We start from the raw sequence: 15,882 nt of genomic DNA, 5'->3' as shown, positions 1-15,882 counted from the left end.
TCAGCAGCTAAGCCGCGTGTCCTTGCCGTGCCTTGATTTGAATTTTTCACTTTTGACGGCTGCAAATGAATGCGAGCGAATTTTAGCGCGTGCCTAGGCGGCAACCAGATCTTGCTCCAGGGCAATGTCATCAAAGTTGTTGCTGTTTTTCTGTTGTTGTTGCTGTTGCTCTTGTTGTTGCCATAATGTAGGAGTAATCTTGTCAGCGCAGCAGTTGCTATGGCTGCAATGACTTATTCAGCTTCCTCTTCCGAACTATGCCATCATCCTGTTTACTCAATTTACCAGCCAATATGCAAAAGTGTATTGCTATGCCGATGTGTGTGTATAATCACCACCTGGCTGAATGTGTAAGGCTGTAAGGACTATGCTTAATAGCCACCTAGTTGGCTTGGCAGCTGTCGCAATTGCTTGACTCGTTCCACGTTCACTTTTGCCGGTTGTCAATTTCTCATGCCAGTGAAGAGGATGTGTAATTGTATGTATACTATACGGGTATTCGTACTATATGTATATAGCCAGCCATTGCACTCTGTTGAGTCGTCAGCCAATCAGGCCGGCGACCAGCACAATGGCAAAAAGTGAAAGCAACAAAATCTTCATCATCAAGTGTCATTCTGGGCGGAAGTTGGCATGCACTCAACAACACACCCGCACACACACTCACACATTCTAACACACACCAGTCTCCTAGATGTGTTCTCTATGCTAGCTCCCTCTCTCTTTGTCTCTCTCTCACTCGAGTTCTGTGTCTCGCAATGAATATTTATGTTTGTTGTTGGCCTCATGTTTTGTTTTGTATACCAAAACTGTCAGTGCTATAAAGCAAGGCTTTCGAGAACCCTGTGTATCCCTCTAACATCTCCCCTTTCTAACCTCTCTAAACACTCGGCGTTTCTCTTAGCAAATGCTGTCTACGAATTGAAGTGCACTGTCGACCAAATCAAGTGTGTTAGTTTGAATTGCTGCCAGAGTGCTGGAGTGAGCTGCGTTGTCAGTCTGCAAAATGTTATTTGAATATACAACATCTCGACAAATAGGTTAAGCGGGCTGTTGGTGGGGGTGGCATAATAAAGTATTTAACAGCCCCAAAATGCTTTTTAGATTATACAAATAAAAAACATGTCAAAAATGTCACAACATTGCTTAGTTTCAATTCACTGAACTGGCTCAGGGCCGAAACTTAGTTTTTCCTGTCCTTTCCAATTTATGTATCCATTTCCAATTTCATAACTGATTTGCGTGTAAGAGAAAGGGAAAGAGGAAGAGAGAGCGTGGCCAATTAATAATCCCAGTTCCAGTTGATTTATGCGTGCGTGGTAAATTTGCAATGCAAAACTCGCATGCGACAATGAGCAGGAGATAGGAGAAAGGGCCAGAGAAGCTCTTGTTGCACTTTCGGCTCGATTGCAATATAATCGATTGTCCACACCAAATAGATTGCCATCCACTTTCATTACACACATATTGATCTACATGCAGAGAGTTGCATTTGATTGATATGCGTTTAATTATATTCAATTGTTTGCAATTGCAATTGCAAATTTACGACCAGTTGCAGGTGCACTACAGCCAACAGAATTGTTTGATCAAACTGCTTCAAATTGAATTGCTTACATTTATATTTATTTTATGCGTACTTCAAACTCCTTTTTTAAGAAAATTCATTTTATTGGCGCAGCAAATGGCGTGCCAAATTGTGTGGTGCGACAATCCGAGTGTCGTTTGTAAATTGTTAGCCGTTTGCCAGCGCAAATATTATGCAACACTTTTCGCCCCAATAAGTATGCTCTGCCCCAAAGGGCAACTCTCTACCCAAGGCACCCACACACATACAATTCGCAACGTTGACAACTCATCAAAGCGTCTGTCGTATCAGTCTGTCAGCGTCTCAGGCAGTCGAGGCAAGGTCATGTGCCAATAGCCCAGAGGCGCTTAAGAAATGGCAGCAGAAAAAAAAATAAAAGGTTTTATCTGCCAACTCGCAGAGCTGCCTCTACTTTGTAGTTGTTATTGTTCACTCCCTGCTGTCACTGTGTGTGTGAGTGTGTGTGTGTGTTTCACAGCAACTTTGTCACCATTCTGAAAGCTATCCCAGTTCAGCAGAGTCTCAAAGTATTTGTGGGCTTTGCCTTCACTCAGCTCGTATTGATTTTTCTTGTTTTTGTTAGCATTCTCTATACAGTGAAGTATTTCAAATAATTTGTTGCTCAGTTTATTTTTATACCCGCTACCCATAGGGTAGAAGGGTATTATAACTTTGTGCCGACAGGAAATGTATGTAACAGGTAAAAGGAGGCATCTCCGACCCTATAAAGTATATATATTCATGATCAGCGTCAACAGCCGAGACGATCTAGCCATGTCCGTCTGTGTGTCTGTGTGTCTGTGTGTCCGTCCGTCTGTCCGTATGAACACCTAGATCTCAGAGACTACGAGAGATAGAGCTATAATTTTTTTTCGACAGCATTTGTTATGTTTGCACGCAGATCAAGTTTGTTTCAAATTTTTGCCACGCCCACTTCCGCCCCCGCAAATCAAAAAAATCGAATAACAAGCGTAATTTTAAAGCTAGAGTTGCAAATTTTGGTATATATAATAATAACTATAGTAGTTATGATTCCTAAAAATTTGGTTGCGATCAGATAAAAATTGTCGAAGTTATAAAAGAAATACTTTTGTATGGGCAAAACGCCTACTTATAAGGGTCTTAGTTACTTTGACTGACAATCTGGTATATTGAGCCGTCTATGGTATATTTTGAATGCGGTACTATATTGATATACCAAACATACCATTTGGTATATTTTTAGTATTTTTAAGTATTTTCGGTATATTTTCAAAATGATACCGCAATATTTTGCCTTTATTAAAAATGGGTAGCGGGTATCTCACAGTCGAGCACACTCGACTGTAGCTTTCTTACTTGTTTTTTTTATGGCATTCACTTCCGAGCTTCCGTTTCCACTTGAAATCTGCTTGATGAGCATTTATAATTGCACTTAACGTGCGGCCAAGAGACAGAGAGAGAGAGAGAGAGATCGAGCCTTGCAACTACTTGCTTCTTTCACTCTTCGTGGCCTCCACAATATTAATTAAGTTGAACTGCGCCAAAGAGGAGGACAGTTTGGGGCCCGTTGGCTACTTGAGCTGACGGCAAACAGGGTTTGAAGTGAAATGCCTCTCGTTGAGTGGGTCATTGGGCTGTGGCTTTCTTGGTCTCTCGTTAGTGTCCACTTTGGTGAGTGACACTTGCTGCCAATGGTAATGACGTCATTGTGGTCTCTGATTGCATTGGCAGCGCGACAAACATGTAACCATATGCATGACAAGTGCCATGTACATTTATATAGTACTTTGTGCTGTTGCATGTCGAGTCGTAATTAAAGCGATTTTAAAGGTGACACAGCGCCAAGTTGTAGGCTATGATTTCAATTGTTTGGCTCAACTTTTGTTGACATTTCATGTATGCTGCTGCTGCTGACAGCACTCTTTTTAGTCCCGTATATGTGTATCCCTTTTGCCTATTGATTCTATTTATAGCCGAGCTAATCTACGCACAATTCACATTGCGTATGCGCAATATAAATCACGTAGGAGTTTGCATTGTGCTCCAATTCAAGTGCCAATCGAGCTGCCGAGCTGTCAGTTATTATCAATTCCGAATTTAGATAGCTAGCAATGTCTCCCTCCTCCACTCTCTAGCAATCCTTCCGGCACCACATAACATTAGCATTTCATAGCCAAACTAACCGAATGGTAAATGGTTTTAGTGCTGCCAAAGTTGAGTTGAATGTAAATACAAAATGCATTGCGAGTATTTTGGGGAGTTGACCTCTAATCAGCAGCAGCATTGTAATGCGTTGAATACATAAGCATATTACGCTATGAATGCGCATTCGATGCATAATTCTCGCATATTGCTCTCCAAGAGTATCTATATTTGTGTGTGTATGTGTGTGTGTGTGTGAGAAAACAGTTTCACATTTATATGCACATAACTTTTGGCATACGTCGCTTCACATTCATTTCATGCTTGCGAATATAAAATACTTTTGCGTTCATATTTCATGCTCAAATTAGCAACGTCCATCAGACACAAAAGCAACTGAACGATTGTTAAAAGAGGGGAAGAAAGGGGGGGAAAAAGAACCATAACTCCATTTCACAACAATACGACAGCCAAGTCCTGACCAGAGACTCGACTCGACTATTGTTAAGTCGCCATCGATTTTATTGCCGTGTTTGCCTGTGTTGCTATTCGCCTCGTAGTTCTCAGTTGCCAATATTTTATTTGCTGCTGTTGGCCACGTCGTGACGCTCTCAGTTCTCAGGCCATCTGGCTGAGGCGTTAATTGAAAGCCATACAAATTGTGGACCGGCTTGAAGGCAATTATAAAATGAATCCAGCAATCGCATTGCCAGACTGCCTGGTTGCTTGACTGCCTGCTTTGGCCAGGCTAGGCTACGGGGATAGTGTTGATTGTAGCATGAAATTGGCATACCAGAAGGTGGCTAAAGCATTGATTTAACATTTGCCGACAACCAAAGAACTCCCACACACACACTCGCAAGGAAGAAGCTAACCACCCACACAGATACAATTACAGTAGGCACACGCACAGACACATTTCTTGTCGTTGTAAATGGCCGGATCAATTGTTTATTTATTGCGTAACATTTTCAACAGGATTTTGCTTTTAATGCACAAACGTCGACATTTGTGTCGACGTTTTATTACGCTGCTGCTGGCATTCTTTCAAGTGCCAATAAACATACATACTTGCTAGAGTATCCATCAGAAAGATAGCATAGATGGGCATAATTCATATCTGTTTGCAGGGCCTGAAAGTATGCAACGAATTTTTAACTCGAATTAAATAAATTATGTGCAATTCATAATTAATTTGGCAAACGCATTCGAGCGAAATACATTTCGCATTCCGCACACACATACATACACATACATTTGCAATGGCAACTTTCATTTCATTTGTGTCAAATAATTGGAGAGCGGCGGTCAATTGCATTAAACGCATTTTACCCGTTGACTTCGTTATCAACTCCGGCTCATCTGACAGATTCTCTGTCTCTCTGCGGTTGCGATTGGGCCTCTGTGGCTGTGCATATATTATATATATATATTTGTTATATATACCATATGGAATTTCCACCTGTGTGCATTGAAGCCGAAGCCGTCATATTTAATTGCGGTGCCGTCTGCAATGAAGTCTGTTTTGGTTGTTCCATAACTTCGCAAAAATATCAAAATATTTAAATTGATAAAAGCGATCAAATGTTCAATTAAGCTTTAGACGGCAATTATAAATGCATTTTCATAATGTGATGCGCATTTTAAATTTCGAATTGTAATGCGAAAAACATTTCTGCCTTGCTGATTGAAATGTGTAACATTTGAGTGCATAAAATATTCTCAAAATAATACAAATAATGTGTATATCAATTTCTGTCTCTCTGCTGTCTGTTGATTCTCACAGATTGCACATAAATCTGCGCTTGTCCCCAATAAAAATAGAAATCGTTTTCGTAGTTTCAGTGCAACTGGGCTAGCTAGCTAGTGCAATGATTTCATTTTCTCGACGATGGCACGAATAAACCAAACATATCAAAAATAAATACAAGAAAAAAAGAAAAATAATTGTGCCGATAACGCAAAAGAAAGAAAAAAGAGAGACGACCGAGCAGCATTTCAAATTGAAAATGAGAATGAAAAACGTAATTCAGTTTTCGCATTTCGCAATAATCAAATAATAAAAGTGAGGCGAATCAGATTGTATAATTCGCGCAATTGAATTATTGCTAAGCCCAATTAATTTATAAATTGATTAACGTAAATACACAACACGACGCAACGCAACGCAAACATGTTTGGCTGCATTTATCAGCTGTGGGATTGGTAAGTACTCAGAGTTCAAAGAGAAAAAAACGTGCTCTGCAAATTACGAAATACGTAGTTTACATGCAAATTTTTGCTGGTCGAGGCACAGGGCAGGTCATCCGAGGCAGTTGTTGTGCCCCCCAAACTGCCCGCCGAACTGCACTCAATCAATTAGCGTCAATTACGGGCTGAGCCAGTGCATCTGCCCAGCTCATCCAATCAGTTTTGCTGCTGCGGATTTAGTGCTATTCACTGGCAACCAAATTGAAAATGCCTCGTTGACCGCCTTTGACTGCTCACGCAATTGAATTAAGCTCGGCGACCTTTGATAATTGAGTTGACACCCATTTATTTCTTCAATCTCTGATTTGTGTTAATTTCTCAACTTTTCTTTTACAGGCTGGAGGCGCCACCACTCTTCACGCCCGGCACCATGGACGCCAAGAAGCTGCAACAATTACAGGCAGTAACGGCGCAACAAAAGAAATTGCCGCTGGCCTATCAAACGAATCTTATTGATTATCGCACGGCGACACACTCGCCAGCCGGTTACCATCTACCACCGCAGGCGCTCTATCAACAATCGCCCACTGCCACCTCATCCTCGGGCGGTGGTCCGCTCTCTCCTATCGAACTGCAGCCGCAGGCAAAGCATGGCTTGTTAAAGCATGGCCATGGCGGCGGTGGCAACTCGAGCAGCTCGCATAGTTCGCCGTATCATCAGTCATACTCGAGCAGCGGCGGCACTGGAGAGCAGCTCTATCAATCGCCCACGGAACGAACTTATTTGGCGGCTGCTGGGCGACTGCAGGCGAGCAACGCCATCGCAGGCCAGCATCCAATATCGGCGCTGCAGGCGCAGTATCAACAGCTGCAGCAGGCAAAGATGCAGGCACAGATGGCCACACAGAATGAGGCGGCGCAACAGCAGCAGCGCACTTTCGCCATGCGACAGGCGATGAATCCGCCAACCAATCATTATCACATGAGTCAGAGTCCCAGCATGGTCTCCACCATGACAATGCAGCAACAACAGCAGCAACAACAACAGCAGCAGCAGCAGCGAGCGCCGCCTTCGACGTTGAATCTATCGAATCAATATCAGGCTGCTGCGGGACCCTTGAAGCTGCAGCCACAGATGCCGAAGCATTACCAAGAGCAGATCTATGCGCAGCAACAGCAATTGCAACTGCAGCTGCAACAACAACAGCTGCAGCAGCAACTACAACAACAGCAACAACAACGTCAAAAAGCTGAACTGCAAACACCAGGCAGCGAACATGGAACCGTCTACATACAGCAGAATCATCCCGGTCATGTTGTCAATCAGGCGTGCCAAACGCAGATATCGGCTGTCAAGCCCAAGCCCACGCCCAGCTCCGAGGAATCGTCCTCGGCCTCGACGCGCAGTCCCACACATGCGCCACTCGATCGCAAGAAGAGCATCGGCTCCATTCAAGCGCTCAAATCGCCCATCACAAAGCGACCGCCCACAACGCCTGTGACCCTTTCGGGTTGGCTGCACAAACAGGGCTCCGATGGCCTTAAGGTGTGGCGCAAACGTTGGTTTGTCCTCGCTGAGTACTGTCTGTACTATTACAAGGGACCCGAGGAGGAGAAACTGCTGGGCTCGGTGTTGCTACCCTCATATCGCGTATCCGCCTGTTTGCCCGAGGACAAGATCTATCGCAAGTTTGCCTTCAAGTGCGAGCATCAGAATATGCGCACCTATTGGCTAGCGGCCGACAATGCCGATGCCATGATGCAATGGGTGCGAGCGCTCTCCGCAGCCAGCACCATGCAGGCGCCTAGCAGCGGTGGCGAATCGGAGCCGAGTGTGAACAGCTCGTTGAATCACAGTGGCGAGAATTCCGATTCGGGCATTCATACGCTGCAATCGCAGCCTGGCAAGGGACAAGTGACGCCAGCTTCGGACAATGCGGGAGCTGGCAATGGAAGCGGTGGCGGCGGAGGCGGTGCACAACCGCTTTATGCCAATGCACCGCCAAAACCGCGTCGCATCAATGACGGCGGCTACTCGTCGCCATCGCCCGAGCACAACGAGCAGCAGCCAGCGCCTCCTAGTCGACGCAGCGGTGGCGTCATGTCACCCACGCAGCAGTTGTATCAGCAGCAGCAACGATCTCAGCAGCCGCAACAGCACCACGCCATCTATGACACACGCACAGGACACGTGTCCACAGCGCTGCAGCTGCAGCAGGCACAACAGCAGTACTCGCTGGATCATCTCGAAGCGCAGTTTCAGCAGCAGCATCTCGACATGGAGGAGCATATAGCGCGTCTGCAGCAGCAACGTGCCGTCGAGGAGTTGTATGGCGAGCGAGATCTTTACATGGCCAAGTTGATGCAACGCGGCGGCGCCGCCGGTTATCCCACACAGCAGCAACTGCAGGCCGAACGTCGCACTCCCGATGCCTATGGGCGCTCTAAGCAACGCATGTTTGCCGCTGCTGCGGCGGCAGCTGCTGCCGACTACGAGGACATCTACAACATGTCACAGCTGGGGGGAGCAGGAGCACCAATGTCGGCACACGAAGCGCTGCTGCAGGAGGCAGCTAGTTACAGGCGGCCACTGAGTCCGCCTAGTTACGATGGCAACAAGCATGTACCAGCCATGCCACAGCGTTATACACCCAATCATCTGGAGGTAAGTCCGCATTATGCATACGCAATGTAATCCAAGTGGGGCAGTGGGAGAGGATAGGAAATGCATTCAGTTGCACTTTGTCTGCTGATGAAAGAGTCTCCCGGGTAGTTCATCGTTAATAAAAGGCAAAAACTGGAACATGGTCAGACATAAAAGTCAGCCGACTGATGAAAAGTTTACCTCCACAAGCCTGACCAGCCTTTCACATCAACTTTGAACTTTGAATAGAAGCAGACAGAGCAAGCTCTTAAAGTGAGCATAACTTTTTGCCCAACAACCGTATATATGAGGCTGGTTAGCAGCTTTTGTATGCTTTGATAAGCTCACTCAGATATCTAGCAGCTAATTAGATGCAACACATTTCTGCAGCACCAATTTCGAGACAATTTTCATTTTGTTCATAGACAGACAAAAGAGTGGCAGACATATAGAGACTCAGAGTTTGAGTTGCTGTCAAATTTAATATTAATAACTCATTCTAGTTAACAAGGCACTGGAAATTGCAACTACGTGTCTTCTGGGAAAACTGTTACGTTTTTCTTGGCTTCACTTCGCTTCATTCTTGAACATTTGTGGGAGTCCTTACTACATGCCACCGCGCCCACTAATTAGACTTTAGTGTGTCAGTGGGTTGCTAAATTGCAGACATTTGTGTGCTGCACTCGCTCCTAACAGCCAGCTGCCAAGTGCCGCTAAAGTGCAACTTTATGGGCTGCTCACCCTTTTGCCTCTGTGTGTGAGTCAGGAGCAGAAGTTGCAGCCTCGTTTTGTGGGTCAGCCGGGAAATGAGTCGCGTGCATGATTTATGTGCCTGGGCCCAATAGCAGCTGTGTCTGCCGCTTGCCGCTTGCCACTTTGCAGAAACGCGTTCGTTTTGGTGGCATTCCATTTAGAGTCGTAACTAGCCCTCGTTTAAATTGCAACCACCTTATGCCAATTTAAATGACTTGTGTAACCCCTTCTTCTTCTTTTGCAGCCGTCGCCTGCCGATCAACTAATCAATACCATGGACTTGCGTGCTCGCTCCGCTGCGGCCATTGTGCGTCCCCATTCCGCTGATTTTCTGGAGTATGAGGCGCGTGCCGAGGCCGCTGCGGCTGCAGCTGCCGCTGCCGTTGCACACAGCAAGCACGAAACGGGCCGTGCACCGCGACCCAAATCGAGTCTCGACATAAATCGCACACCCGATAGCTTCTACTACTCGGAGGCCAGCTACGCGGACAAGATGCGCAAGAGTGCGCTTTACTTGCAAAGCGGCGGAGGCGGTGGTGCAGCTGCACAGCCACAGCAAGCGGGCAGCTATCGCACAACGGGCGGTGAATTTGGTAGCGGTGTTGTGCACACCATTGGCTACGAGAATCCCTATGAGCGTGCTTACAAGCGGCAGGAACTTCTCGCCGAGGCACAGGCTGCACAGGGCAACGTTGCATGCAGCATGCCACGCATGAGTCGCTCGGCCAGTCAGGGTGCTGGCGCTGGTGCTGCCGCACGATCCGTTTCCACACACGCACAACCAGATCAACAACAGCATCAGCAGGATGAGGATTTGCCTCCTTTGAATGTACATCCGGGTTCCATATTCCCGCCTTCGATGTCCACGCAAGAGATCATCAGCAAGAACGAGCAATTTCTGCGCTCGGCCAGCGCACGACTGCCCAAGCGTAGCGGTGGCATCGACGATGACTATTCGGCCTCCAACTCGGTGGCAACGTCGCCCACATCGGCAGCCCCATCGCCGCACAACAACAACAATCCACAGGATGGTGAACGAAAGCGGGAGGAGTCGATGAAACGACTGCTCGAGTGGAAGCAGCGCATGTTACAGTCGCCACTGACACGCAAGGGCATCCAGCAAGGCGGCAGCAATATGTCGGCCATGTCCAAGCTGGGCAGCAACCCCAACATTCTGCTCGCCTCAACGGCTGTGGCCAGTGGAGCACGCTACGCGCCACATGCGGGCAAGACGGGTCTGGTGGCCAATGGCGGTGGAGCAGCTGGCGGTGCCACAGCGAGTCCCAGCAGCTCGGGCATACAGCGTTCGAGATCGGAAACACAGGCGAATGTCGGTCCTGGTGGCGTGTACAACAATTACTCGTCGGATGATGAGGGTAAGTGCCTGGCTGCCCAGTTCAGTTCATGTTCCTCATTTTGTTTTGCTTTGCTTAAAGTCTTTTTGAGCTATCCTCTGTCTATATCTACTATCTTTCGCTCTCTGTATCTTTTTTTTTCTTTTGCAAGTTTGCCTTTGTTGTGCTCTACTTTCTATTCGTACTGTTAGCTCTTTAGCTTTGACCGTCAGCTGCCTTCATTTGACTTTAGTCTTTATAGTTTTGGTCCTGTAGTTGAGCTTGCTTCTGACTGCATATAGTATGCATCTAAACACCTTGCAAAGCTCTAGTATAAGTAACACTTTAAACAATATTAACCAAACACAATCCATAATAACACAACTTTCCCTCTAAATTAGCCAGCAAACTAACTAATCAAATCAACTGTAGTACTAGTCTTTATTTTGAATTGTATTTGATTTTTTGTATTAATTTGTATTATGCAAGGAAAACAAAGGCAAAATGCAATTTATAATAAATGCAATTAAAATACACAAAAAAAAGAAACACAGCATAACAATAAATATTGTATGTGTACAAACAATATAATAAAAACAATAACCTTCCTGCCGTGCGCACACACACAATGCGAATGCAAATGCAAATGCAAATTTAAATGCGATTGCGAGAATGCAACAGGCCTATCACAAATATTTTGTAAATGCCAATTAAGTGAAACAGAATTCATGCTGTCTCGTATACTCGTAAATAAATACTCGTAAATCCCAAAATGCCGATGCCTAAAAGTATGCAACGGCGCATTTTGGGGAAAAGTCCCGAGCACAGAGTAAAATTGCAATTAACTAATGCGGCAGCAGATACGAAAACTTTTCTGTTGGCTTAAATACTTTTTCGTTTTTTTTTTGTTGTTTACTTTAAATACATAAAATATATCTGGCGTGTGTTCTCTATTCGCTGTCTCTTTCTCTCTCAAACGTTGAAAGTAATTTCTTTGAGTAGTTGGTTTATTTAGTTGCTTTAAACTTCAATCAATGGCAAACGGGTGCTTGGTGTTTCGTCTACTAAAAGCCGCTGTAAATTTCGCACTAAAACCACAAAACTCAACCTCAAAATCATGGGCTAATAAAAAAAAAAATAAAATTGATCACAAACAAAACAAAACCCATTTGATTGATTTTAATTCATATAAAAATTAAACACACAAAAAAAAATCAACCAAAAAATATTTTACATTTCTTTCTTTTCCATTTTTGTGTAAACGTTTTTTTTTTTGGTTTCTTACACACAAATTAAACAAAAACACAAAAAACAAAAACCATTGTAAATTTTGTAAATGTTTGAATGAAAAGAAGACGCACAGAGCGCTGCTGGGCCTGTGGATGATAACATAAGTGTGACGGCAGGAAGGTCAACAACAACAACAACTGCAACAAGCACACAAAGCACAACAATAACAACAACAACAGCGACAACAATAGCAATAGCAACAACAACAATATCAGCATCGAACTTAAGCCGTAGCTCAAGTTTAAGCAGCGTAAGCGCAACATCAACGCCAAAGCATAAAGAGGCGCCTCCTATGGGGCAGATAGCAACAGCAACATCAACTCCAATAACGACCATTCCAAGCAGTCACAATTTCCAGTTAAAGCCAATACTCAAAGTGCACGAGGCCACTAAAACCCCCATTATTCAGGTGCAGCCAAAGCAGCTGCCTGGCAGCTCGGTGAAACCGAAACTAAAGCTGCATTTGCCATTGCCAACAAGCAACCGAAATGAGGATGAAGATGAGCATGAGGATGACGATGAGGATGAATGTGAGCAGCCAGTGCCAATTTTGCCCAAGAAAAAAGCACCCAAGTCACCACAGAATGCAAACTATGTGCCTGTCTACAGCAACAAGCTGGTCAGCAGCAGCAGTAACTACGAGAACATTGAGTATGCAAAGGGAAGCGGCAGCGGGGCGATTAACAATGCAGAGGAGACGCCCATGTTGATGCAACTAAAACTGTACAAAGAGCAGCAACAGCAGCAGCATCATCAGCAGCTGCAGCAGCCTGAGGAGGATTTGACACCCACGGCAGAGTCAAAGCCAGCACTGGGCGAGTGCATAGAAGAAAGCAAAGGAACTAAAGATGAAGCAGCAGATGATGATGAAGACGAAGACGATGAGAGTACCGCCTGTGAAGAGTACACAGATGATGACATTGACGAGGCTTTGGCGCAGGACGATGATGACGACGATGACGACGATGACGATGACGCTGTTGATGCCAGCAACGAAGATGTTAAGAGGCAGCAAACAGCTGAAGATGTCAGCGCGAATGCTAATTTGCCCAGCGACAAGGAGCTTCAACAGCTGTATGTAAATGAGCCCATAACACCCACAGATCAACAGTTAGACGAAAGTCATTACCTACCCATGACACCCAAGAAAGTGGAGCTAGGCCAACCTGGAGGCCTGAGCCTTGTGGCCAGTTTCGCCGAGGAGGAAGAGAATCATTATGTGGAAATGACCAAGGGTCTGAATGATGACGATAACCGCAGCAATTACGAGATTATGTGCATCTCCAGCCAAGTCACAAGCAGCATCAGCAACATCAAGCTAAACAACGCTGAGCCCGTCTACATGGAGTTGTCAGGTGTCAAGGCAGCCGCCGCTGCAGCTGTCGAGGAGGCGCACTGCTCCTCGGGACGCTCTACGCTCAAGAAGAGCAAAAAAACGCAACGGAGGCGCTCAAAAAGAAGTCGAAGAAACGTCAAGGCAAGGATATGCCCGACATTCTAAAGCCCACCAAGAGCGCGTTAGCCAGCGACAGCTCCGATGCGGACGATGAGAGCAGCAAACAGCAACTGGAGGCGAAGCGATTGCGTTCCCGCACACGTTTCAGCCTGTCGGATACGTTTCGACCGGCTTCATATTATCTGGGCGCCTCAACGCCACTGAACAACTATGCGGAGAGCTCGGACAGCGAGATTTTGCCACCGCCGCCAATACCAGACTCTCCGCCACCCATGGAGGAGCTGAAGACAGAGGAGATTTTCTCATCAGAGCACTATGATACTGTGAAGCGACGCGACAGCAGCGGCAGCAAAGTGCATTTATCGTACGAGCAATTGCCGAAGATGCACGCCAGCAACACGTCTCTCAATCTGCCCAAAATGGAAGCCAGCAGCACCACGTTGAAGAGCAGCCGCCTGTCGCTGCCCGATCACTTTGCCAAGGTGCGTGGTACTCCAGAGCAGCAGCAGCACCGACGTGCATTGGCTGCCGCAACTGCAGCCGGCAATCCTGGCTTGGCCTTGCTGCAGCAGCAGCATGCACGCACGTTGTCAGACTCGAACTACAGCTGCCAAACGGATAAGAGTTCGTCACGTACCTCGTCGGATCTGGAGCTGTATCGCAAGCTGCAGCAGCTGCCATCGCCTGCGCGTTGCCCCAGCAACAATTCGCTGCCAATGCGTGCGGCGGCATTTGGCGACAGCAGCGAAAGCGATTCGGTGGAGTTTCGTCAACGCTCCGACTCGGAGTTGGAGCGACAGCGTTCACGTCGCCCGCTATCCCAGGAGTCCATTAGTGAGATTGAATCGATGAGCGAACACTTTGAGGAGACGCTGAGCAGCCATGAGCTCGACACCTATCTCAGTCACCTGCAAGGCAGCGCCGATTTGCGTCCCTATCCGCATGCCACGCCGACCAGGCAACTGCTGAGCGATGCAAATGCCGCAGCTGGCGCCAATATACTCACCAATCTCATCAAACCACCAAAGACATTCCGTAATGCAGACGGCGACGAACAGCACTTCTACGGCAACATACATTTTCTATCCTCCACGGACTCCATTCAGCAGCTGGGCAGTGTGGCAGAGGGCGCTGCTGCATGCCTCACACCGTTGCACAGTCGAAACAACAGCAATATTTCCACACAGTCAGCTCCATACTATTACTCCGAGTTACCGGCGCCACCTTTAAATAATCAACGCGATATTCATGCACATGGCTTGAACATTGCGCACATTCACAACCCCATTGATCGACGGCAGTTCAATATGGATGCGTTGGTGGACAAGGATCAGAGCATTGACAGCAAGAATCTGTATAGCGTGAAGGCCAACAATGAGAAATTGAGCTACAGCTGCAGTAAAAACTTGAAAGTCGGTCAACAGCAGCAGCAGCAGCAACAGCACTTGAAGCTGATCAATCGGCAATTCGATGCCATGGAGATGGCCGGCGATGAGAGTCATTCACTAAACCATTCTCATTCATATCTTACAAGTACTAAAAAAAATTCAAATATCGGTAGTAAACTGACCGGTGGTAGCCTGTTGGATGGACGTGGTGTTGACGAAGACGATGACGAAGACGGAGACGGAGACGGAAACGTTGTTGGTGCTGGTGACGTTGACAAGAGAGCGACAACTGCGACAACCGCAAATGCCAATGCAAATGCTAGCAATAACGCCAATCAACTCTCAGTTCTAGGTGGAGAGCTGCTCTGGGAGGAGGATGCGCTCTGGCGTGAGAGTTTGCGTCGTGTCTCACAGCGTCATGCACGCTCCTTGGACGATCTTGATCGCATTGCAGTCGCTGCTGCCGTCGCACCAATTCCGACACCAGCTCCAGTCACCACACCGAGTAGTCATGCCACCAAGACGAAGCTAAGTCGTGATGTGACTTATGTGAATGATTGTCTAAAGCCACGGCTCAGCGTCACAACAACTGCGTCACCTTTGCCCTCGCCAGCTAGCGACGAGCATGATGTCTATGTGCAGCTGCAGCAGACGCAGAATGAGACAGATCTGTATGAAGTGCTGCGCGAGGAAACTGGCTCAAATTTATCGCATAAATCCAACGAGCTGGATCGCGAAAACATACGGCAATGGGATGCCATGTCGAGTGGCCTTATGAAGAGCAATAATAATGCCGAAATTGCCACCGCACCCGCCACTGCCACGCCCTCCACAACGCGAACGCCCGCATCTAGTGGTCCAATGCTGCCGTTGACCAGCAATGTGCGCTCCATCATTCAACAGCTGAATGGCAACAATGAAGCCAATGTGAATAATAATCCCATTGTGTCCGTTGCCCAAATGCAAAACACAAGGAATAACTGAAGCGTCCGTAAGAGACAGCAAGAGAGAGAGAAAGTGAGAGAGAGAGAGAGAGAGAGAGAAAGCAACGCACACATACGCACAATTAACCCGCAGAAATATGCAGCATTTGGCTTTCTTTCATTTATTTATGT

General features: G+C 46.6%; 1 protein-coding gene across 1 annotated transcript in view; it reads left to right on the top strand.

Annotated features, from left to right (window-relative positions):
- The window catches only part of LOC117576625 (uncharacterized), a 28,569-nt gene that overhangs the window by 4,104 nt on the left and 8,583 nt on the right, over positions 1 to 15,882 (top strand). Inside the window, 5 exon segments of the mRNA XM_034261549.2 lie at positions 5,552 to 5,917; positions 6,299 to 8,567; positions 9,544 to 10,675; positions 11,986 to 13,359; positions 13,362 to 15,709. Coding sequence (XP_034117440.2) covers positions 5,886 to 5,917; positions 6,299 to 8,567; positions 9,544 to 10,675; positions 11,986 to 13,359; positions 13,362 to 15,709 — 7,155 coding nt within the window. The 5' untranslated portion in view covers positions 5,552 to 5,885.

The sequence above is a fragment of the Drosophila albomicans genome, chromosome 2R (assembly GCF_009650485.2).
Source record: "Drosophila albomicans strain 15112-1751.03 chromosome 2R, ASM965048v2, whole genome shotgun sequence".
NCBI lineage: Eukaryota > Metazoa > Arthropoda > Insecta > Diptera > Drosophilidae > Drosophila > Drosophila albomicans.
The sequence above is the reverse complement of the archived record's forward strand: the minus strand, read 5'-3'. Positions and strand labels throughout refer to the sequence as shown.